Source organism: Vicugna pacos, chromosome 1 (genome assembly GCF_048564905.1).
Source record: "Vicugna pacos chromosome 1, VicPac4, whole genome shotgun sequence".
NCBI lineage: Eukaryota > Metazoa > Chordata > Mammalia > Artiodactyla > Camelidae > Vicugna > Vicugna pacos.
In genome coordinates, this window is record NC_132987.1 from 99,014,137 (window position 1) to 99,038,514 (window position 24,378).

Here is a 24,378-nt window from a genome sequence, read left to right on the forward strand (position 1 = left end):
CTCAATTTGACTGTGAAACTAAAACTGTTCTAAAACAATAAAGTCTTAAAAAAATAAAAATCTATTTTTATATCACAAAAATTAGACAAGGTCCTACTGGTATATGCAGAATTGTTTTCTCTATTTCACTTGGGATTTTGCCCCCTGTAAAATATTTATTACTCAACTTTTAAGTAGTATGCCTACAAACATTCTTGATAGACATAACTGCATCTTTTTTTTTCTTTTCTTTACCAAGTCCCAGAAAACAGAGGCTGTGTACTATTATTTAAAACAATCCATTAATTTCTTTTCAGAATCTATTTAAGAAATTATAACCCCAAACATTAATTTTAAGAATTTACATTATATTTTAACTAGTTGGCAATTGAATATATACTTAAACTATTAGATGAGAGAAGAAAAATCCTGTTAAATATCTAGTTTCCTGTTAAATGCTCTGATCCAAAGAAATCTATTTGACAACATTAATATACTTACGTCATGAATTTAAAAATGAATTAGCTGCTAATCTCAAAGCAATTCTGACCTAAAATAATTAAAACAATGGTCAGACCAGAGTTCTCTCTTAAATATTGCCTTTCATTCCACTTTTCACAATTCAAGAATTAATTAAATAGATAACTAAACGTTTTAAAGTATATTATTTAAACAAAATAGCAGATACATTTTGAATTGGACCATCATAGTGTTCTTCAAAAGCAAATTTAATAATGTCTGAAATTCAGTGGTTTCCACAAGACATCTCTGGACAAGTGGCATTGTCAGGATGAGAAACTTGACCATAGATAGCAGAAACTATTTGTCTACCACTCTCCATTTTGTCATTATTCCATTGTGACAGCATTTTAGCTCAGAACTTGATACCCCTGCCTCCCCAAAAGACTACATTTCCCACTTCTCTTACTAGAGTGTTTATATGAATAAGTCTTACAGGAAATGAGTGAAAGTGTGCAGAATTTCTGCATGAAACCATTACCTTCATATGGTAATTTTGAACTATCATGGACAATTTTGGACCAGGCCCACAAGGGCTACATTCTGGGTCACTGTTTACCAGTAACACAGAAGGAGCCTGAACCTGTGGCAGCTTTCAGAATACAACCAATTATTCATTCAAACTTTTTAATGAAAGAGATAAATATCTATTTTATTTCCAACTACTGCTTTCAGTGTCTCTGTTGTACACAACCAAGTAATTTCCTACCTACCTAACAATATGAATCTATCCTATTCAATCTAGGTATTCAATCTACTCAAGAGGAAAATATTAAGTAGAGTGTCCTCATACAATGGAGTATTATGGGGCCATTATAAATTGTATCTTTGAAGATGAGAATACCTTGTTAAATTTAAATAAAAATACAGGATTTAAATTTACAATGTGATTTCAAATGTTAAAATGCACTGAAAAAAAGTATGGAGGGAAAGTATCCAAAATATCAACTATATATTTTTACATGTGAATGTTTTAGACTAAACATTCCAAATAAACCCCAATAAGTAATGAGTGGGAATTATTTGCATAATTAGAAAAATTAATCTTTTAAAATTATATTATACCTTTTCCCTCAGGTAGCTGTCATTTTTATTGTATCATTAATTTTCCTAATATTGCCACAGGATTATCAGGTCTACCTCTCTGTCCTTAGTGCCACCAAGGAGAAATTCTATATGTTGTATTCACACATTCAGTTTAGTTGAACAATTCTACACTTATCAGAAATATCTACACTAAGATATCTACTGATGATGTCCCCTCATTCTTCAGTTCTTCTTCACTGGTTAGAGGTTGATACATTCTTCCTGTAATGTTGATGTAACTCTTGCTCCTACTTCCCTTCATGTCTCTCAAAGTAGCCAGGCTGCTTATGGACCATTAACATAGGCTCTTACACTTTCCTCTCAGTGTCCTAATACTTAGTATGTTCCTCAGCTTGAGTTGCCTTTCTCCTACTTGGATGCTTGATTCAAATGCTTCTGCCCCTGTGAAACCTAAGCAAATTTCTCTAAACAGACTTCCATTCATTCATTTGTTCTATAAGTATCCATTGACCACCTTCTATAATCTACACATTTCAAAGGGATGGTATTCCATGACAAATAAAAGAGACCAGACCCATTCTTTCTCATAGTTAAACACAAATGAGAAAACCAACACAATTTTGAATAAGCAAGATAACTGAATTAAATAGCATTTTTTAAACAACAACAACAAAAAAAAGGGGATAGGGTGATGGGAGTAGGTTTCTTTAAACTGGGTTGTTAGTAGACAGAGATTCCTCTTTAGAAAGGTAGTATTCAGGCTGAAACCTGAATAACAAAAGAAGCCATTCTGGTTCTATGCATTCTCTTATAAACAATGCATTATAGCAACTGTTGAACTGGACTTTAAGATTCTCAAGATCAGTGACCAAGTCTTTATATTATTATATTCACAATACTTAGAGCAATATTTGCTTCAGATGTGGTAATCAATGATGTTTAGTGAATACATCGTACAAAACTATGCAATTTTTCTTAATTTACAGAAAGCTAGACATGCAGAGAACTCAAAGAATTTTTTTTTCTGTTCATCTACTCAGCATAAAAATCATGACTTACACAGTAACACATCTTCAGAAAAGAGAGTTAAAAACCATTGCATAGCTAATATGTGCTACGGACTAATGCTGGCATTTTTTTATACAGTATTTCAATGATCACAACCACCTTCTCAGGCAGGTAGCATGGTTTCTGCTTTACAAACTTTGAAACACTGGTTCCAGAGAGAGTATATAAACTATCCAAGGTCACGGGGTTGTTATGTGATTTTAAACAAGACTTCTTACTCCAGACACCAACTCCAATATACTACTGGTTTTAAAAGTGTGACCTAAGGACCAACAGCATCAGCATCACCTGCGATCTATTTTGAAAGCAAACTCGTGGCTCTCACCTCAGACCTACTGAGTCAGAAACTCTGGGAACAGGACCCAGCAGTCTGTTTTACCAAGCCCTCCAAATGATTTGAATGCATACTGAAGTTGGAAAATCACTTCACTCTACAACAGCAAAAACAAAACTGCAGAATTTCCTACTCTACTCAGAACTGTCTTCTATTACAAAACCTATTTTGATATCCAGCATAAAGTTTTACTATATTTATTATGGAAAAATCATCTGGAATGCACTAAATATATTTTTGAGGAAAAAAAATCTATTTTAATGTGGGTATAAAGAAGTGGAGAGTCCTAAATTATACTCTTTGGCTAGAAGGTAAAGATTTTCTCCTATCTCCATTCAAAGATTGAATTAATATGAAACAGTTTCAGAAATGTGTAAACAGCTTTTTCCTCATCAAGATTATATTGTCTATGTGAAAAAGACAATGAGAAAGATATTTCTTAAGTTCTGTGCAAGAGATAAATCCCAGGAGGCTAAGCAGAAATGTGATTAAATGGAATTTAGCAGTTTGAAAATATAAGAGGGCAAACACCTTCGTTTTGAAATTTTTGATGTTTCCCTCAAAATTTTATATTATTAATCAAATAAAATTAAGAGTGATTTATACTGATTTTTAAAATGCTGTTTTGTTCAGAATAAATGAACAGATGTGGAATGGTCTTAAATTTTGGATCATAAAACACCCTTGTTTATACTTGTAATTTGTAGAAAATACAAAGCAAATCAGTGTAACACAGGATTATCACTGGCTCTTTCCCTGCCTGAGACCATGAGTCCCTCTTCATATGACCTTAGGAAAGGGACCAAAGAGTCATTCGTCTCAAAATTTCTTCATGCATGAAACACAAAGATGACTTTCAGTTTTGCCTTTCACATTAGAAATTAAAGAATCAAAATATAAAACCTATGATTCCTATTTTCATTTTTATGGTCATTAAGATAATCTCAAGCATTTTCTTAGTTCAAGTAACCTATAAATGTCAGAAAAAAATACTATCCATTTAAATCATCTAGATATTATTTATACAGAACAAAATATCGAGTGTTAGTTTTTCCCTAGATGTGGGTTTGCAGAAGGGGCTTTGACATGGAATGGTTGATGCGGAGATGCTTGGATATCAATAAACACTGAACATGGGCTGAGAACATCAAATCATGGGGTTAAAACCAAGGGACAAAGAACTTTGAGCCATAAAAGAAACAAGAGCCAGATGGAGTGAAAGACCTTAAGGAAGAAAATGGGTTGAGATTAAGGTTAGATTTAGCAGCAATGAAAGGAGGTTATATACAAAAAATAGAAGCTTGTAGTTGAAAGACCGTTCCAGAGTCAAAGCTGCTGGAGTGGCTACATGTAAAAAAATGAGTTATTCCTAAAAGCTGGAAGCAAGTTCCCTCATGAGATTTTCACAAATGATATTTTTTTCAATTTGCCATGTATTTTATTTATTTTCCTAAGAACACATACTATAAAATACATAACTTCTATATTTAGAAGCAGGAAAACAAAGCTACAAAACCACATTTTATCTTTATTCTTCAAGATAACTGGCTTAGTATTTACTTTATGACTGAATTCTTAGTACAATACCACCCGCGGGCTCAAACACTTATTCAAAAATCTGTATCTCAGTTATTCCATTTAAAGTGGTAGAAAAGGTTCAAAAATGATAAATCCTACTGAAGACAACTATAAGCAATATTTGATTCATATATACTGAAACTTGTTATAAGTAACGGATGATTTAGATAGAGCACATTTAACACTGTCTAGCAATGAACATTTATTATGGGAATTTCACAGCAGATGAGGCTGTGGTAGATAGTAAACCATCAATCAGATGTGACCCCACAACAAATTGTTCCCCATCAACTGCTTTAATATGTCATGAAGCTTCCAAATAGACATCACTGAACGATTTGTTAAGCCCAAACTACTTCTTCACTGACAAAGCTAAAGACATTTGGTATTTTCATTTATCGGTAGTATCAAAATGAATCGATGGGATCCAGTCAACCAAAACAGAATTTCTATGAGGATGGGCCACTGAAAGTCAGACCTTGATTTCTTCATACAAATTACTCTTAATGATGATCTTTTATTTTATTTCTGACAAATGTTGTAAAAATGGAGAATATATTTAGATTCTGAAACTCTAAAAAAGTCAACATTATTATTATTATACTACTATTATTATTATTATATTATTAATTACAGAAACACGTTTTTTACTTAAGCAAATGGAAAAGGTCCTTTTCACTTATATTTGTTATGAAACTAAGTATTAAGACATTCCTAAATGACACTGCAAGAACGGCAACAATAAAAATAGCAGAGTTAGAGTGCTCATATACTCATACAGGCATGATAATTATACTTCAAGAAATACGTATTTGTGGTGCAAAAAAAAACCCTTGTGGAAGTCATAGTCAGGCTTAGCCTCCTGATATTAAAGAATCCCCTGCATTTCCTCTGTCACATCAATTATTCCTTCTGTCACACTGATTAGTTATGAACTTTGTTTATCCCTGCAATTAACTGGGCTTATTCCCCTCTCTCCTGTGAATATGCATCGCACTGTTTTACCTTGTGTTCTTCCTTAGACTGTAAGGTGTTTAAACGCATAGGGAATCTACTTCACTTAGTTTCCCCTCCAAAGGGGACCCCACTCAGGTACATATAAGAAATGTACATTTCTTATATGCATTCTATTACTTTATCATCATGTTTCAAACATGGGCTTTAAAAAACCTACATAGATGTAAGAAAATATTGATACTAATATTTATTTGAAAATACTGTGTTTTCACATTCCAATATTCAGATAAACGTTTTGGAGGTATAGTATGTATTTTACATGATAAAATGGATACCTGAAATCCAGATTATTTTGCTAGTTGGATATTTGAAAATGCTCCAGTGTAGTCACAATGAGTTACATGATGTCTTAAAGAAATGCATTGCTACACAACACTGTAAAATGACTATAACTCAATTTAAAAAAAGTTAAAAAAAAAAAAAAGAAAGAAATGCATTGCTGCTCCTAAAGTCACAAGGACTTTGTAGAGGGTTTGGAAGAAAGGGCTCCAGAGTGGATTATTATTATTTTTTCCCCTCTCCAATTAGAAATAAGTATTTAACCTGAGGGAAACTGCTTTTAAAGTTTCTCTTAATTTGTAGACCACAGTCGACCATGAACCCCATTTCTTGCAAGTCCTTGCTGCGTGTGCCAAACCACGAAGCAGAGCTGCCTCCTGACTCCGAGCTGTTCCTGCATGTAGGCAATTAAAGAGAGCAAGAAGATGACCTTCCCACCACTTCGTCCTCCTGGAAGGAAATGGCATGTTTGATGTTTGCTATAAAAGACACTGAGGCCCTAGCCCTGGGTTCTTTTGCTACAGCACCACCTGGCCCTGTTGTGTCACCCTGTGGGACTTGGGGGCAGGGGAAATGGAGCTCTCACACTCATGCTCCTCTGCTTACCATTGCTGTGCGGGGAGTGTACAGTTTGTTAACTGGTCTGCTCTGATTCCCTGAGCCTTCCTGACTACTTCTAGGGACTGCAGAATTCTGGCAAACCGATCTGCTTGCTGGCTTAGTCATTTCTTTTAGAGTCTTGTCACTTTTTGCCAACCTTTATGAGGCTACGGATCTTCTATGACAATTAATGGCATATCTTATAAAAATAAAATTATATACTTTATACTATGACATTAGCATACTAGTTTAGAAAAAATTTCTCAAAAGAGAAATTTGAAAAATACATAAGGCTCAAAAGTTATCAAATTGCTACAGTTAATACTTCTGGAAGTATTTTCAAATGATATAATAGCATATTCAACATAATTCTGCTGTATTTTATATAACCATACAATTTGACAGTTGAACGGGAATATACTGATAATCTTTCTTAGCAGGTGTGCTCATGTGATCCCTTCAAACTTCTGGTGATAACCTATGTCAATGTCCACAAGATAGACAGGTGATTTTCAGATGATTATAGTCATTAGAGCATTATATAATGAATGATCTGAAATCTGAGTGTTCTTAAAAGTGTCAATTAATTTAGCTAAGGTTTATCATCCTTTCTTTATTCTTTTCCTTTTTTAATTTTTCCTTTTGGTGGAACATACATTTAAGCACCTAAGGCAATTCTTCCCTTTCTCTTTGAAGAATCAGACTGTCTTTTTCCATCTTTCCACATGACTCTGAAAAAAGTTATGATTCCCCATTTTCCAGGCTAATCTGCCTCTACTTTTTTTTTTCACATTCCTCATAAAAAAAGTGTCCCAAACTTCTCAACACCCTATTCACCATTGTCTATATGTCCTTTATTCCACTGTTTTTAAAAGCATAACATTTAGACAATTTCCTTCCTAAAATCTGCATGTCATATGAATATAGCCAAAATAGGAATTTATCTACTTTTTCTAAAATTCACCTCACGATAGTTGACTAATTAGGATATTTTCACATGAAATGGTTTGAAGTCATTAAAAATATGAATGATTTAAGTCATTCAAAATTAACCTGAAAGGTTTATACTTATGCAGCTGGACTTTATCACACTGTGCTCGAACCATCATCATCCACTTGGAGTATATAAAAGATTCTTATTAAATACTGGTGTGTAGGATCAAGGAATGACTTTTTAATGAAGTTCTGCATTTTATGATATTTGAACTGTGACACTACCGATCAGTATTCTTAAATCTGAAAACAATTTTTATGTAGTTAAATTAGAAAGAAAATGAAAATATGTGCTTTGAATATTATTGGAGGGAGACATAAAATGTAAGCTATGCATAGCTAATAAACAACTATATATATAAAATTCAAGTATACTATTAAATTTAAATTAAAATAATTTTATTTAAAAATAATTTTTAAAAAGCTGATATATAATACTATATTTGTATATCAATTTAAAAAAATAAATGCTAATTTTCTATACCTTTAAAAGTGCATTCCATTAGGCATTCAAATGCAGTTTGGGTCAGCCTGTAAATTTATACTCCTTTATGCAGTGCTCTTTGGCATTATGAATCAAGAGCCTTAAAATGATCTTTGAGATAATAATCTTACTCCTAGAAATTCTGCCAAGGGACCAATCTGATTTGTGCTCAAAGATATTTACAGCAGAATAATAGTATAAAATGGGACATAAATTAAGGAAAAGAAAATAAGATAAAAAATTACATATGTAAGATAATTCTGTCTAAATATATTCTAAGTTTTATATATGCGCATTATGTAATGTAATATCCATGTTTACTAATGTGTGTGTATATATGTGGATATAGTTTTTATATTTTTCTTGGTGTTCATATGCATATATGGGTAGGTTTAAATATGGGAAATATGGAAAATAAATAGGAGAAAAGTACTGCATGGAATTAAAGTGATTATTCTTAAGGGGCTGGATTAAAATGACTATTCTTATGGGCAGGGGTTATGGTAATTTGAAACTCTCTTTAACCCTGTCCCCCTATTTCCAACATTTCTACATTGACAATAAACTATTTAAATGGAAAATAAATTGATCTGAGCCTATATGCTTATTTAGAATATAATCTCTGCTAACACTATGATAATTACTAAAACTGGTAATCAACTATTTGCCAAGACCAAGGAACTCCAGACCATGCAGAATAAAATATTCAGTGTCACCAAACATTCAATATTAAAATCTTTTTCATGTTTTCCAACATGCTTTGTTCTTGATTACCTAAGTTTCCTGAAATTATCTTTAAAGACATAGGGTTCATTCCTCAACTAGTTGGACATGCATTTTCCACAACAGTCTCAGACTTAGAAAAGGTCTAAACTCCAGGCTATAACCAACCTCCATTTATGAATATAGCCTGGTACCTAACACTCCCAAACATTTAAAAGGTAGTTTTTTAATTACTTATCAATTTAAACTAAGGGGACATTGGGTAAGAAGAACATAATCAGACTTCCTTCTCACCATATTCATGATTTTATTAACTTAATTATTTCCATATCTAGAAAACAATAAATTCAGTTTTAACCTACAATATGATTGAACTTCTGTTAACTGGTTCCTATGTTGTTTTTTTTTGCTTTAGTACCCAAATAGTTGACATTTCTAATGAAGACTGTGACCCACTGTTATATTCTGAAATATGAAAATACATGAGTTTGCAGTGTAATATTAAATACAATATTACATTTAAGAGCATTTGAGATTGTTTCACAGGCTTTCATATTGAGACTGATTTATTTGTGTTATATTTCTATTAACATTAAATCTTCATTTATCAGGAAACACATTCTCAGATCATAGCAGATAGCAGGAAACTTGCATTTGTGAGTTTTTTTTTTTTCCTCTTCAAATGGGAGAAAAGCATTTTAGGGGGAAAAGGTCTCACTTGAGATAAAACAAATTTTATTTTATTCATCAATAAAAGACTCCTGTTTTCATGTACTTTTCAAAAATATCCAGATTCACTTGGACATTTAGGCATGATTTTACATCTACAAAGTTTATGTAATTTACTTTTACATAGTCCCAAATAATTAACCCATAGCACACATGCTATTAGGTAGTTTAAAGAATTAAAGCAACTGTCAGTTGGTTAAAGAGAGAGGACATCCCTGTTCACTTTTCTGCTGTATCAACTTTCCAAACAGCAATTTACAGGGACATTTAAAAAACATCCTAACTTTTTAGTAGTTGTATATTTTTTAAAAATAATGAATTTCATTGTCTATTTGAGGTGTACACAAGCAAACCTATTAACTGAGTCCTGACTGGAAAAGAGCACAAAGCTTCAGTTCAAGGAAGAGCATTATGCATCCTGTCTCAGCAGCATTGTATCCATCCCTTGTGGTCTTTGAGGGTAGAGAAGTTACTTTTCTCTTGCTTAGTATTTAACTCTTGACATCTCAAAGTACTTCCCTAAGCACCCATGTTTTCTCTTTCAGTTTCTTCCTTTAAATTAGGCTCTGATGGGATGGGAAAACATAAGGCATTGGCACTGAATTTAGTATAACATGAGGTTCACTGTTGTACCAAACTTATCAGTTGTGATAATGATAGATAATTTTATTCAAGCTACGCTGCAATCCTCGGTAGAATTTCTACTATTTCTCCATGTGTATGCATTATTCACACTAATAGTGACCCTGGAGTAGAAAAAGCTTCTTGTCTCTTAAAACTTTCATTGAGAGGAGTTCAAAATGCACACAGTTAAGTGCTCTTCTGTGTGCATTTAATGTAGAGTGAAAAGCTGCCTAGTGCTCATTTTAGATTCACTGGCAACAAGACAGACTAGAGAGAGTGTGCTAGGAGTCAGGAAGATATATATGAAAAATTAAAAGTTTAAAATTAATTTGAACTTATAATGTAATGCACCACGTGGAAATCTAAAAATCAATTTCCAAATGAAACAGCTTGAAACTTTTTCTTGCCATCTGGTTTTGGACCTGGCTCATTCAATTCCAATTTTGCCCTTGTGAATACTCCAGTTTTATATATATACTATATGGGAATGATAATCTTCGTGCCACCTAAGCATATCTTGTTGGATTTCCTAAAAATAGTTGCTTTTGTTTTGTTTTTTCCTACACTAGCAATGTTTTCCAAATGCCCTTTTAATCATGGACACACCTGTCTTTATTTTAAACCAGATGTGCTGTTAGTGTTTGATTTATTAGCATGTTGAATAGTGATTGCATTTTATTTGGCTAATGTTTTAAAAAACGCATCTAACATTTGTGCATCTTTAATGAGCCTACAATACAGATTGATGAATTCAAATGAAGAGAGGGAAAAAAAAAAAAACCAGATTTGGCTATTTGAGTTGTAAAGTAAGAAAAAGTAGGGCTCAATACACAGACATGGGATTAAATAAGATTATGCATGGAAAGCACTGACAAAATGCTGGCATACAAGACGTCCTCAGTAAATGTTAGCAATTAACCTTTAGTGTGTGTGTGTGTGCTGATAATAAGCAAAATGTTTGAATATATTTAATTTTTTGAAGAAAATATTTATTGAAAAGCCAGTTACTTTATGTATATTCTCTCATTTGTTCCACACAAAATAACATTGTGAGAATACTGAGAATTACATAAATCAAACAACTTCCCTTAAAGTGTGTAGCTAGTAAATGGGAGAGATGTAAGTGGAAATTTGATATCTTTGTTATTTCTTGATGATACTCTTAAATAAGTGTAGTGAGTGTGAGCTACCACGCCATAATGCTGTCTTCATTAAATTTAAATGTATCTGTAAGATATTGAAGCCAAAATGTTTGTAATCAAAATTATAAGGATTTAAGCTACAATAGGATACTTAAGAATGCATCTCCCCAGTACATCTATTTGATCCTTTAGTTCTTAATAATCCAGTCAGATCTACTTGAAAGTAAATGACAGTTACAAGTAAAACTGACTTCTTATAGCTTCACCACATGATTTTAAACTTAATTATTATAAGTTAAAATTTTGCTTTGGAAAAATATGCTATCAATCCCAAATGACTTACCTAATGTACCCATCTACTTGCCTAGATTCTTCAAACAGATGAATAAAATGATGCTTTTATGCATACATAAGGCATTTAAAATTATAACAGCAAATCCTAAAGATCATCCAATAATTTAATTATAACATGAAGAACTCTTTTTAGAACATGCATATTGAGGTTTCAAGCAACATGTTTATATCTCTATGAAACTTCTACAAAAATGTATTGTGCAACATAACTGATAAATAGCTGATAAATGTCACAATCATATAATTTACACTCACAGGTAAATTTGCAATTATAAATGATGGCCCTTTTATATATAGGATATATTCATATATACATTTATATACTAATTTATATATGCATCCACAAACTAATTTATCACAGTGGTAATACAAAAAACCACGTAATAGTTTTGATACAAATTGTTTTGAACTGTCAAATAAACCTTTAAGAAGATGCTTTGCACAACACCCATATTAGGCAAATAAATAATCTTCAGTGAAAAGTTTTCTTCAATAGTGACATTATACATTATTAAACTCTTCACAGGAGAGAAGAAGATCAAATCACAACTTGAACTTTTATTCTAGGACATGATTTTGTATCACTGCTTTTGTTTTTAAGCTATAAAATTGTAAATCTTGCTTATGTAATGAATCAGGAATCCTACAGAATTCTAAAGTATGCTGGGTATCTGAAAAATTACCCAGGTAGTTGGTACCATGTTTTGTTCCCAAAATATTGCAGTCCTCATAGAACTTGTCTTACAAGACCTGCAGTGGTCATTTGTTTCCAATTTTATAAATTCCACTTCACTCTCTGCTCAACTTTCAAAGCCGTACCTAACTGATTCTCAACACGCTGTCCATTGGAATTATACTGGGTACTTGACTGTCCCCCAAATGTAGCACATTGCTGGCCTGGGTCAGGTGTCTGGCTCAAAAATACATTACTTGATAACTTTAGTCAGGTTGTTACTGTCATGTAGCAAATGAGGATGATAACAGTAACAGTAGCTTTTGAATGGGGTTGATGAAAGCATTAAATTACAGAAATCAAATAAATTTACACAACACAGAGCCTAGCACAGAGAATGTGCTTAAAAAAAGAAAAAGAAAATAAAATTTAAAAACCCGCTCAGCTGTATATAGCATAGAACTCTCTATTTCCCTATCTTCATTACTGTAGCTATTATCATTTAAAAAATCTTCCCCTTTTATATCTACTATTAATTCAAAGCCTTAAAAAACTAGATACACGTAATTTACAGCTCATTTATTACACTAGTTGTTTTTCCAAATGTTTCTTTATGCCTGTCTTCTCTGATCATTTAAATTATGTTTCTCTTGAGAGCATTCAAAAGATATTTGTTTGAATGAATGTCTATATTTTAGGCTTCCTACTGTACTATATAAGCACAGTATGGGTATATAGTAGATGGACATAAAACATTTTCTAATAGTACAGTACATGTTGTTCCACACTGAGTGTACAAATTACCATCATAATATCTTTGGGGGCCTTGAGTGGACACGCACAATTAGCAAATTATCTAACAGTGCATCAGATTTAACTCATCAAATTTGGCAATCAACAACCTCAGCCCTAAATCCCTGCAAGTGTCTCTGCACTGGTCCGTGCTGTCCCTAAACATGAATGGGACACTGTTAGACAAACGAAAATCCTTATTAGTTAGCCAGAAGCAATTCTCGGCCCCTATGGATTCTGGAAGGCACTTCAATTACATTTCTGGTTGCCCTAAAATAAACTCCTTATTAGCTGCCAACTATTACATTAGAGAATTCATGATGTGCCCCTGTCTCTAGAACATAATCTTGGACTTTGCCCAGTTTGATAACTACTTCTTTGATGACAGAGCTTTTGACACTGATACGAAAGGGATTCCACCAAGCATATGTAGGGCTTATCCTAATATTCTATGTGGTGAACTCTTCATAAACTGACAGAAGGAATGAATTTCTATACTTACTCTGGCAAAATGTCCATAGCTCTAAATTGACAGTACTGAATTAACTCATTAAACCTTTATATTTGCCGGAATAGCAACGCTAAACAAAAATGTTCTCATGTAAGAATATAGGCTTACTGATTTGCCCTTTCGTACAGAGACAGAATTCAAGCTGTAGCTATTCACATAAACATTATTCATAAATGTATACAGTTTTTTTCTTGTGTCTTCATACTATTAATTGGATAACATCCTACTTATTTCTACAAAAGAACTCCATTACATAATGGGATGTGAAGCATATATGGTACTTATTTGATGTATAGTTTTTTTAAGCAGAATTTGGACTAAATGTCATAATGAATCTGTTAAGTATAAACCACATCCTGCCTAGAAAGTAACGGGTTCACACTATTTTATCCCTATTATCAAGTACAGCTGCTTCCCCCTTTTAATCCTATAGCATAGACTTTTCCTAGACCATATCAATATACCTTTCTATACACCAAAGTTCCTAGGTTGGTTATTTGAAATTTATATTTTCAAGAGCACATTGTCTTGGCTCTTCAATAGCTGAAGATACTTTGAGATACCACAAACTCAGGATTAGGGACAATTTTTGTACTTTGAAAGCCAGTTGCTTTCTCATTAAAAAAAAAAAAAGAGAGAGAGAGAGAGAGAGAGAGAGGAGGGCACAAATGGAAAAGACAAAGCAAAGAAACATAAAACATATCAGTATAATCATCCAGAAGTTAATAAGTGATTTACAGAACAGACTGAATGCTGGAGCTAAGCTTAACCAGTTTTACCCTGAATAATGGGTTTTGGTATGATATGAAGAATAGAATGACTTCAGAATATAATTTGTATATTTGCAGTTTTACCCCTCTCCCCACACACTGAAATAGCACCAAGCCCAACCTTAGTTTAGGCTTGCTTTTTTTTTTTTCTTTTTTTTTTAGCATTGTAGTCATTTATCTTATTTGGAGACACAGCTGTTAAAGGGAAAGAAAGTTCATCCCCCTAACTTCCCCACCCCACCAAAAGAATAAAGTCCAAAGAATTACAAATTGCAAGTTCCTAGAGGGTTGAAATCTGTGTATTATATATAATATATATAATATTTTTTCCTATTGATAGACCAAGTTTCAAATACTACTTAATGAATGGCTTTCAAAAACCTAATGTGGAATCACTATAGAAATTTCTTTGTTTTTTTTGGTGAAGGTATATATGGTTTTTAAGGTTCCAGTTCAGGACTTTAAATCTTTGATTTGATTTTTACATTGTAACTGTAGAATTGTGATCCTTTGGTTCTTTTTCTTAAATTCTACCTGGCTGAAGAAGAATTTTAGATGAGGCGTAAGCCCAGATGAATGCTCTACTCTCTGAAAATGTAATGGCCTTTAGCTGTAATGTGCTTATTTTCTTTCCTTTTCAGAAATAGTATCTCTTGTTTGGATGACCTTGGTATCTTAGCCAAACAAAAAACTTTAACAGATAAAAGATTCCCAGTCTTAACCGATCAAGGTCACAATTTGATCCACGTAATCTTTTAACTGATTTAAGCAAACAGACTTCATTGTAAACGCTCATCACTTTCTGAATTTCTATTTTGAAATTTTAATTCTTTATCAAGTAACGAAGTCTGTGAACACAACTGTATTTTACTCTCTTTTTTTCTCTTTTTTAAACAACTCAAGTAACTCTGAAGGTTGAAGGTCTGAATTTGAAAACGAAGAAAACGAAATTGCTCTCAGATGGAGGCCTAATGTTAGCTCATGATCCATCCTGAAGCAAAAATTGTATGGCTCAGTTATAAACCCTTTGAAAATGTAGCTCATAATGGAAGTGCTGACACCATCTTAACTATGGATTCATGAACCCCTATAAGAATATATCTAAGGCATTTCATCACTGTCAATGTATCTCACTTTTTAAAATTCAACAACCTCTTCAGAAATCCTTATTTCCTTTTTAAGTTCCCGAACAAATTCTGCTTAGTGGAATTTGGCTAATGAATCTTCTCCCTGGAGTGGAGAGGGGTAGGAACTAACCAGGACACACATGACGGAATCTGCATACACACCTGGTAAGGGTGGTGGCACCCCTGCATCCTCAGATCGCTCTGCTCACAGGGAGTTAGCACTTCATCAAGGATACAGGATGCTGAAGCTATGTTCTCCACAACGGACCAGCACTCTGCTTCCTGGGCTTTCCCCGTTTTTGATAAAAGTGTGTATTCTCTCTGTAAGTTACATACCAACAACTACTTCCTACCTATTTTTTAACATGAGGAACACTTCAAAACTCCATTTTTCCCCCATTTGTCATCCAATAAAAAATGTATTTTAAGTAAATATTATATAATATTTCAAGGTATTTTAATCACATGGCCGGAAACACATTACATGAATAATACATAGATAACTAAAATAAAATTTTGAGGTTACAAGTGAAAACAGTGAATTTGAATAAAAGTTAGACAAAATGGCTGTGGATAAGATATACTCAGTTCATAAATTCTAAGACTAAGAAAAGTCTATTATTCTCAAGAGCCAAGTTTTTCTTATCAAACTCTCACATGCATTTTGCTGAATTTCTCAAATGGTATTTTTCAAATAGCACTAGAGAACACAAGTGAATTTTTCAACAGATCCTAGCATAGTTGTTAAGCATACTCTTTCATTTCTGTATCTAAAAAATACTCTCATAATCTTTTGAACTTCTAGAAAAAAATACTCATTTCAGACTTGGCTTTGAAATGTATTCTTCAGTTGCAGGGAAGATAAGGTATTAAGTCTATTTATTGCATACAGATGGAGATTAAATAATTTAAACAAATGAAAAACAGAAGTGGTGATTATACACAGTACAAAGAACATTCTACATTTTGCATGAATATTCATACTGTTCAGTTTCCAGATTCACAATCTCACATTATAAATTACTTCTGAACAACAACGTTGCTTTCTTTTTTCCTTACTGCACTACTTCCTACATGAGTCTGCCAGAATTTTCCAAGTTTTAAAATACTATAAATACATTCATATTGTTCTACAACTAAAACTGAAATTTAAATAATGGGGTAAAAGTATAGTGATAATAATGATTTCCCAACATTAGAGAGGGGAGATATAGGACTTAATAAAAAGTAAGAAATGAGTAATTAATAACTAAAGTCATAGAATATTTTTATCCCTAGTCTAATTCTTCAGATACTTTGCTCATTCATCTAATAATATTTATTGAGCATCTATTAGGTGCAAGATAGCATGTTAACAAAGATGAATCAAAGGCAAAATTACTGTTCAAATAATTTACAAAGTGCCAAACATATAAGACATAGATATATGTAAAAACTGGCCAATGCCTTCTACTCTAAATAAAATGTCCTAGCATTCAAAAGATGAAATATTACTTTCAGCATGTGGTTAAGGGACATTTGAACCAGCATTCAGGGCTAGTATAGGGGTAAAGGGGCATTCCAGGAGAAATGTCAAAGGCAAAATGATCCATTTATATTTCTTCAAAGCACAAAATCTTAAATTATTTTGGTGTTTGTTAAAGAGTAAATCATGAGTATTCAAATTTTATTAATGAAAACCTTTATTTCTTACACAATAACAAGGAATGTGAGATGTTGGATTGTGTGAGGTACTTGCTAAAACAAAATACGGTTTTTTACTGGCTCATGTAACTAGGAAAGACTTCAGAAGCAATATTCTAAAAATGGGCTTATAGGTAGTAGGCATCAGCACATATATTTTTTTTTAACTTTCAAGGTTTAAACAAAAACAAAACTCGAGCATATTCCAAAAAAATTCTAAATAACTATTAATACATTATACAGGACCATGCAGATAACTACATGAAATCTAAAATGGCACTCCCTGAATATTCCCATGTTACTGCTTCAATGCACCATGAAGTAAAATAACATAACGCCACAGAATGCTCATAATACATTCTAACCCTTCATAGAGGGGGAGAAAACTGCCAGAGAGGTTTTCTTGGCTTAGCAAAAAATAGACATGGACAACCGGCTGCTGTAATTTATAAAAGGAAGCAAGTATGAATGTTCTGTGAAAGAATCTTCTGAATTGTCAAAAGTTTTGATAACTTTATGCTCTCTTGCCATAGTTAAACTCCTATCATAACTGAGATGCCTGAGTGAACTCAGCAGACTTTCAGGAGATTTAAATGGAGGCAAGGTTAAGGGAAGTTGTGGGTGGACATTAATGACTGATGGGGGTTGGCCCCTCCCCCTAGCTTCATCAGCAGCTGCTCTGATTGGTCAGTGTTCCTGTTGGCCCAGGTGGGTAATGTTCTGACTACCCTCTTTGGTTCCACCTTCACCCATTTACAACATTTACACCTCTTTTTCTCTTTATGTACATTTACCTCCTATCTTCACTTCTGATAGTAACTGGTAACTATGAAAATTTAGCTTAAATTCTAATTCCCAATAGCAGACATTTAAAAAAACGATATAATTTTAAATTCTCATTTTGTTAGCTATATTGACCATCCACAATGTAAACTTCTCTGTAAAGTTATGCTCATTGGAGGAGAGCTGTTTACACCTCTCAGACTTTCTTCTCAGTGAAAGTAGTTGAATGAAAAATAATTAGTTCCTTTAAGCCAAATGAAGATGATGTCAGCAGTGTGTTTAAGATATCTGGTTAGTTTATCATGAAATGTAAACTTATGATCACTTATGCTATGCTCTGAACTAATCAGATGAGACATCCACCTTCCCTTGAGGAGTTCATATATTGTGATTAAATAGAAAAGCATGCGCCTGAGGGAAAACTTGCTGGCCTACTAACCTATATTTGAGATTCATGTTCATTGATGAGCTTAAAAATCCCTGGCTGGCCAACAATAATCAGCATTTTTTCCAATCGTTCTAACCAGTCAGCTTACAGATACCTGTTTTGAGCAGACTGGCCACAAGCTGTCAGCGTCACTTCTCACAGGCCACCGCTATTCCCTGCTCTATGATGCTACCACTCCTCGGCCCTGCCCCCCAACCCCTCTCTCAGAATGGTGGCCCCTGTTAATACAACAAAAATGGAAATTGTCGGTGTGGGCAGGTTGCCATATGGAGGTTGACAGCTGCTCAATCAGATTAAGACAAATGCACATAGGCAATGTGAATGCAAAAAAAAAAATCATTTCAGAAGAAAAAACTGTTGTTTTGTTACTATTACTCTTTTTCAGAATTTTTTAGAAATAGAATGTCAGTTTTAAAGATTGTTCTGTAAAGCAGATAAGCTTGAATTGGTATTGATATCAAGCAAATTTTAAAAAGTAAAGTAACCTTCCAAATATTTTGTGTTTTGAGCCTTGATCCTCTTTCCTTCCGGCCATAGTGTTTAACTGAAGAAGGCTCATTCCCCCTCCCCACCTCAACCAGTATATACATATGCCTCAGCTAGGTATTCTACAAAGTAGGTATTCCCTACTTCTGGCAAAGAAAATAATGTTGAAGAATTGTAAAAATATGTTTGAAAAGACTGTATAATGTGCCAAGAGAAAAGTAACAGAATTTCACAACTCACACAACCATCAATAGCCAAGCTCATGAATAAATAAATATTTACAACATGCCCATATGCAGATCAAGGTAAAGCTACTTTGCAGGAAGTCAGAATCTCTGGAAAATACTTATGCAATGCACACACAGTGACAAAAAGAGGCACTAAAAAAAGAAATAATTTTAAAAGTAAAGAACAGACAACACGTTTAAAGTTATCCAGTAACTTGCCTGACCTTCCAAAAATACACAAGACTCTTTTAACAGTAAACGAAATCTGTTGCTATGATTGCCTGTTCCTGAACTTGACTGAGTCGTATCACATTGTCAGCAAAGCTAGCAGATTTCTAGCTGAGCAAGTTACAGTCCATTGGAAAAAGTAGTCACATGTTCAAAGATGAAACATTTCAGACCTGATTTACAAATAAAACCCAGTGCATCTGTATTTAAAGCTTTTTGAATGAATAACTGCCTAGGAACACACGTGCTTTGAAATAAACCTTTCTGACTAGGTTAACCATTTTTCTAAAATCTTGCAGCTATCTAACTTTCTCACTGGGTGGCTAAGGCTGCAAAGTCTACTGCTAAAGTTTGTCACAGGAAATGATACTAGCAGGGCCTACTGTCTTTGAAAAATTTATATAGGAAGTGCAAGTCAACCCTCCTGATGTCCCCTAGAGTTGATAACACTATACATCTCTAGATCCCAAGCCACCAAAAAGCTGCCATGCAGGCTAACATGAATAACAGCTTGCAGTTTGCAAGGAAAAAAACCCCTGAAAATCCATTGATAACACCAAGAAAGACAGTAATGTGGTGATACAGTTTACAAGGCCCAAAGATAATTTGCAGCTCCACTCCTTGGGGCCGCATCTGCAGCAACCATTGAAGCTAAGTGCCTGCAGGAACTTTCTCCTCAAAGGTACAGTAGGTGGAAGATTTGTAATATCTTTAATGCAACAAAGGGAGAAACAGAAAGATCAAACTGAAGGGCCTCATGTATTTAGAAAATCCTGCTGAGATGCTGTGATAAATTATTAAAAATTCTTGTTAATGTTCATGCCTCTCTTTAACCTCGTATTGTAATGTTGACAGCAAAGCAAAGGTGGGCAGACCCAGAAAACATTCCTAGAACTGAGAAAAAAAAATATTAGGTGAAAAGGATGCATCTGCAAAGCAAAATCTTAGACATCTCTCATCGAGATTTTCCCTCAAAACATGCCCACATGGTCCAGAAAGTCTGTCATGGGATATTTCTGCGGCAACATTTTGGCTTACAGCATTCACAGAGCAGATACCCTGATAACTTGTGTTTAGTATAAACAAATGGCATTCAGGTAAAGCAGAATCAAGTGAACTTTATAGAAAGGCAGGACCAAAGTCCCCAAAATTCTCTCTCATCACATAATAATTTTTCGACAGCAGAAGAAAATGGATTACAACACTCTCAATTACTGAAAGGCTTGTTCTCTTTCAGCTGATTTTTTTTCAATAAAGTTAATGCAATTTATCTTTATTACTACATCAACACTGATGGAGTCAGCCAGAAAATTAGTTTGGCAACACTGCATTTCATAACATCCGTCTGATCATTTCATAAAATCTGCTAACAATTCAGGAAGCTAACATAGTCAGGACCCATTTCTTTTCTAAAATAATGCAGCTTCCTAAGGCTAACACACATAGCCTTGCACTAGAGCAACATGCATCTTGCCCTATATCCTCCCTGCTGGAAACAATCCTCATAATGCTTTGAAAGCCCGCAAACCAAAAATTGCAAAAATATACTTATATCAATAAGAGAGGAAAAACTCTTTTTCCTAGCCACCTACAACACAGATCCTCTTTCCTGAATTAAAAATCTGATTCCAGACAGAAGCAGTTCCCCTACCTTTAGCTGTCCTCAAGTTCCCACTGACTAGCCTTGCTAACTCCATTTAGAGCTTTAACACGAAACTTTCATCACTTACCCCCTTTCCAAGGTTTTCCTTTCCAGGGGGTCCGAGTCAGCTTGCTCAGAGTTGGTCCAGAGAAAAAGAGCATCAAAACGAAGAGAAGTTCAAGCCTAGTAATTTTCCCCACTTTCTCTGATGATAACATTTCCACAAGTTAATTTCACAAAATATCTCACATCCTCTTCCCTCTCGGTTATTAAAAGAGCATCAATCATTGAAAAACCTGAGGTAGGTGGTGTTTTGCCATCTTTAACAGCTGAAGGAGCAGCTCCCTGATGTAGCCCTGAGCCAAGCTACATTTCTCACGATCCGATCCGGCTCTCCCAGGACGCAGTCAGCACTGCTCCTGGAGCTATAAAATAATTTCTGATCTCCACTTTGCTTTCAGTGGGAATATATTCCTCAGCGTTCTGGGTGAGCTTGATTGAAAATGATAAAAACAGTAATGTCTGTGTCCAGCAGAAAAGAGAAAAGATGTCAGGATTGTGTGAAAAAGATGAGAAGCAGTTGTACTGACAGCTTTCAGGCTGCTGTGTGATCCTAATAGCCGTGCAACCAACCAAATTGCTCTTTTAAGAGTAATAAGGCTTCAGTGAAAGCCGGTGTCACTGCCACTTGGGTGGGTAGAGCTGGGCTTGAAAATCACCCAGGAACCGCCACAGATAACGACTGCTTCAGCCCCGCTTCAGAATATTAAGGGCAGAGCAAAATATAATATGCACAGAGGGTAGTTAATCTTTTGTGTGCATAGACGAGGATTCCAGCAACGTAGTAGGGAAAGACGCAGAACTTGAAACGTGTTTAGTTTTTCCTTCACTTCACCTCATGATGTTAAAAGGGGATTGCATCTGCACTAATTATTCATAAAAAGGTCTGAAATATTTATTAGAAGAACAACAATCAGTGTATGATTTTTATCCCCAGCAATACAGCAGACATGGCAAGTTCTCAATAGTTTCAGTCCTCTTCTGTATTAATGTCAGTTTCTCTGGGCGTTTCTGTGTCATCTGAATGAACCACTGTGAACGCTTTAAACAAACTTCTGGGAATACCAACAAAGACTCTGTCAGGGCTGTGCTAATGACACATTCAGGGAAGCATATTTTTTTTATTTGTGTGTGTACATCACCATGGAAATACAAAAAGCTCCCTGAGTCTCTCGGTCTTCTGTAATTATATTTAGGAAAACATTACTGATCACAAGGTGTGGTTATAATTAACATCCGGGCACAGGACGACGCCCCTGGATGGTCAAAGAGGAGGTGGGTGAAGGCAAATCAAATAAAAGTTAATTTGGTCTGCACTGCCTGAAGTGAATTAGCATGACTGAAACATTCGGGCCAATATTTGAAATCTGTCTACATCTTAGTATTATCTACATGGTCACTTATTCCTTTAATCAGTCAGCCACAATGCATGAATTATGCATTTATGTACTTCAGAGTAATCAATTGCTATATAATGATAACCTCCACTTTTATGATGTTACCACTTTCAAAATGGGATAAATTGGCCTTTTCAACTCATGCTATTGGAAGAGGTACTTTTAGAAGAATAATTTATCTTATTAAGATTAGCTATATTACATTTAAAAATGTATTTATTAAAATTTGCTTTTACATAAAGGAAAGAATGTTTGTCAAAGATATTAGTGGGACACATAAAGCAAACTGTCAGATCATCCCTTAGTTTAAAAACAATAATCAACTTGTATTCAACTTTTAATTAATTTGAAAACTTTTGAGGGAAGTGAGAAGAGTTCATATCATGCTTGTTTTATAAACAGAGGATTTAAAATTTTATGTCTCTGGATGCTTTAAAATCATTAAGTTCACTTAAGTCAGAAACTTGTTTTCCCTTTACTAGTCAGTCTTCACCTTTTTTACTTGATCCTCTCCTCTCTCCTTACAAGCATGTAAACAGAAGTTGGTGAGATGAATTGGTGAACTTCTCACCATGACCTTCTGAGGAAGATTCTCCAAACTTATTTACAGTCTACTGGCTCCAATTCCCTTGAAAGAAAGAACAGAACCTTTCATAATTAGTGAGGTTTCTCATTTTTAATTACCTGGGCCTTAGGATGAAGAGGAAAATATCAAATGTAAACATGATAAAAGGATGTCGGCAGAGACATTCAACATTTCAGAAGGGTCTGGCCAGAAGGAGGTTAATAGGAAAAGCACTCTTTCTTTAATATGGGATATAGTTGGACAGACTCTAAGAAAATTTCAAGTTTAAATCTTCAAGATTTGCTTCCTTCTTGGTGACCCCTGGTCACCACCAACCCACAGCTCTCTCGGGTAGAGAAATTAAACTGGATTTGGAGACACCAAATCACCATTGCTCATCAAGGGGAAGCCATTCTCTGCTAGACTCATCTGACTGACACATGAAGTGCTAATCAGAGTCTCTAGATGCCACAAGGAAGAAGGGGAAACCTCAGATGGATGGGAGTACCAAAGAGAATGAATAAGGGTGGTGTTTGAAGAAGAAGAGAAATACTGAGTGGAGGGGTCGTTCTCATGAGACACGTTTCTGCACTGGTATGAGTGTGGAAATGCCTTCCCACTTAAGTTAATATAAAAAAAAATAAATTAGCTAACTGATTACAAGTTCCAAGTACCTTACATGAATTAAATCATTCATCCTGACAGACACTCAGTGAAATAGGAATAACAATCTCCATTTAGTACATTAAGAAACTGAGGCACAGAGAACTTTTTAACTTACTCAAAGTTGTCAAGCTTTTCTGAAGTCAAAAATCTCAGCCCTAAGACTTCGCAAATCACTACACTGTGCCCTCTACTGAACTGCTCTCTGTGCTCTTAACCCTTCTGAACTAGCTGGCTCGTAAGTGACATCTTTATATAAAAGAATAACAAATAATGATGGCACATGCAATAGGTGCCGGGTTCTATGGGTTTTAGTTGTTCCATCTTCACAAAAACCTTGATGAACACATCCTCATTCATACTTTACGGATGATTACTTGTTCAGTATCATATAAGGAGTAAAGACAGAGCCAGATTTGAATATTGTGTGGGCTCAGAGCTTGCCTTTGTGCTTCTGTTTTCCAAAGTCTGCTGCGTGGGTCTGGGGAGACCAGACAGGGCTCCAGTGGGGCTGGGAAATGAGAGAACTGAGGGGGCTCCTATGGTATCTGTGACACAGAGTCTTCCATTGGCGTTGGCAGCTGCAGGGAGGTCTAGGACTCAGAAAGTCCCAGAGGAGCCTCCTGAGAGGAGCAGTCGGTATAAACTTCCTCACCATCTACATTTTCTTTAAGGAAAACAGGAGGAAAGAGAAAAACCCAGCAAGACCTGACTTACGGATACTTAGAGCAAAACATAATAAATGCTTTAACGTAGGGCGTAATAAATTGTCAGGAAGACTGCACAGAGTTCCATAAAGGTGGTATATACACCGCTTACCTACAGAGGATATGTTCCGAGATCCCCCGAGGAT

At 34.5% G+C, this 24,378-nt stretch overlaps 1 protein-coding gene across 5 annotated transcripts in view; it reads right to left on the reverse strand.

Moving 5' to 3' along the window:
- ROBO2 (roundabout guidance receptor 2) overlaps nt 1–21,458 on the reverse strand; it is a 1,146,283-nt gene extending 1,124,825 nt beyond the window's left edge. For 4 of the 5 annotated variants that reach the window (XM_072967648.1, XM_072967644.1, XM_072967640.1 and 1 more), the window contains exon 1: nt 20,929–21,458. In XM_072967648.1, the coding sequence (XP_072823749.1) occupies nt 20,929–21,058 (130 nt within the window). In that variant the 5' untranslated portion in view covers nt 21,059–21,458. The remainder of the gene's footprint in view (nt 1–20,928) is intronic. The other variant, XM_072967567.1, reaches the window with a different exon arrangement.
- Nucleotides 21,459–24,378: the final 2,920 nt, after the last annotated feature.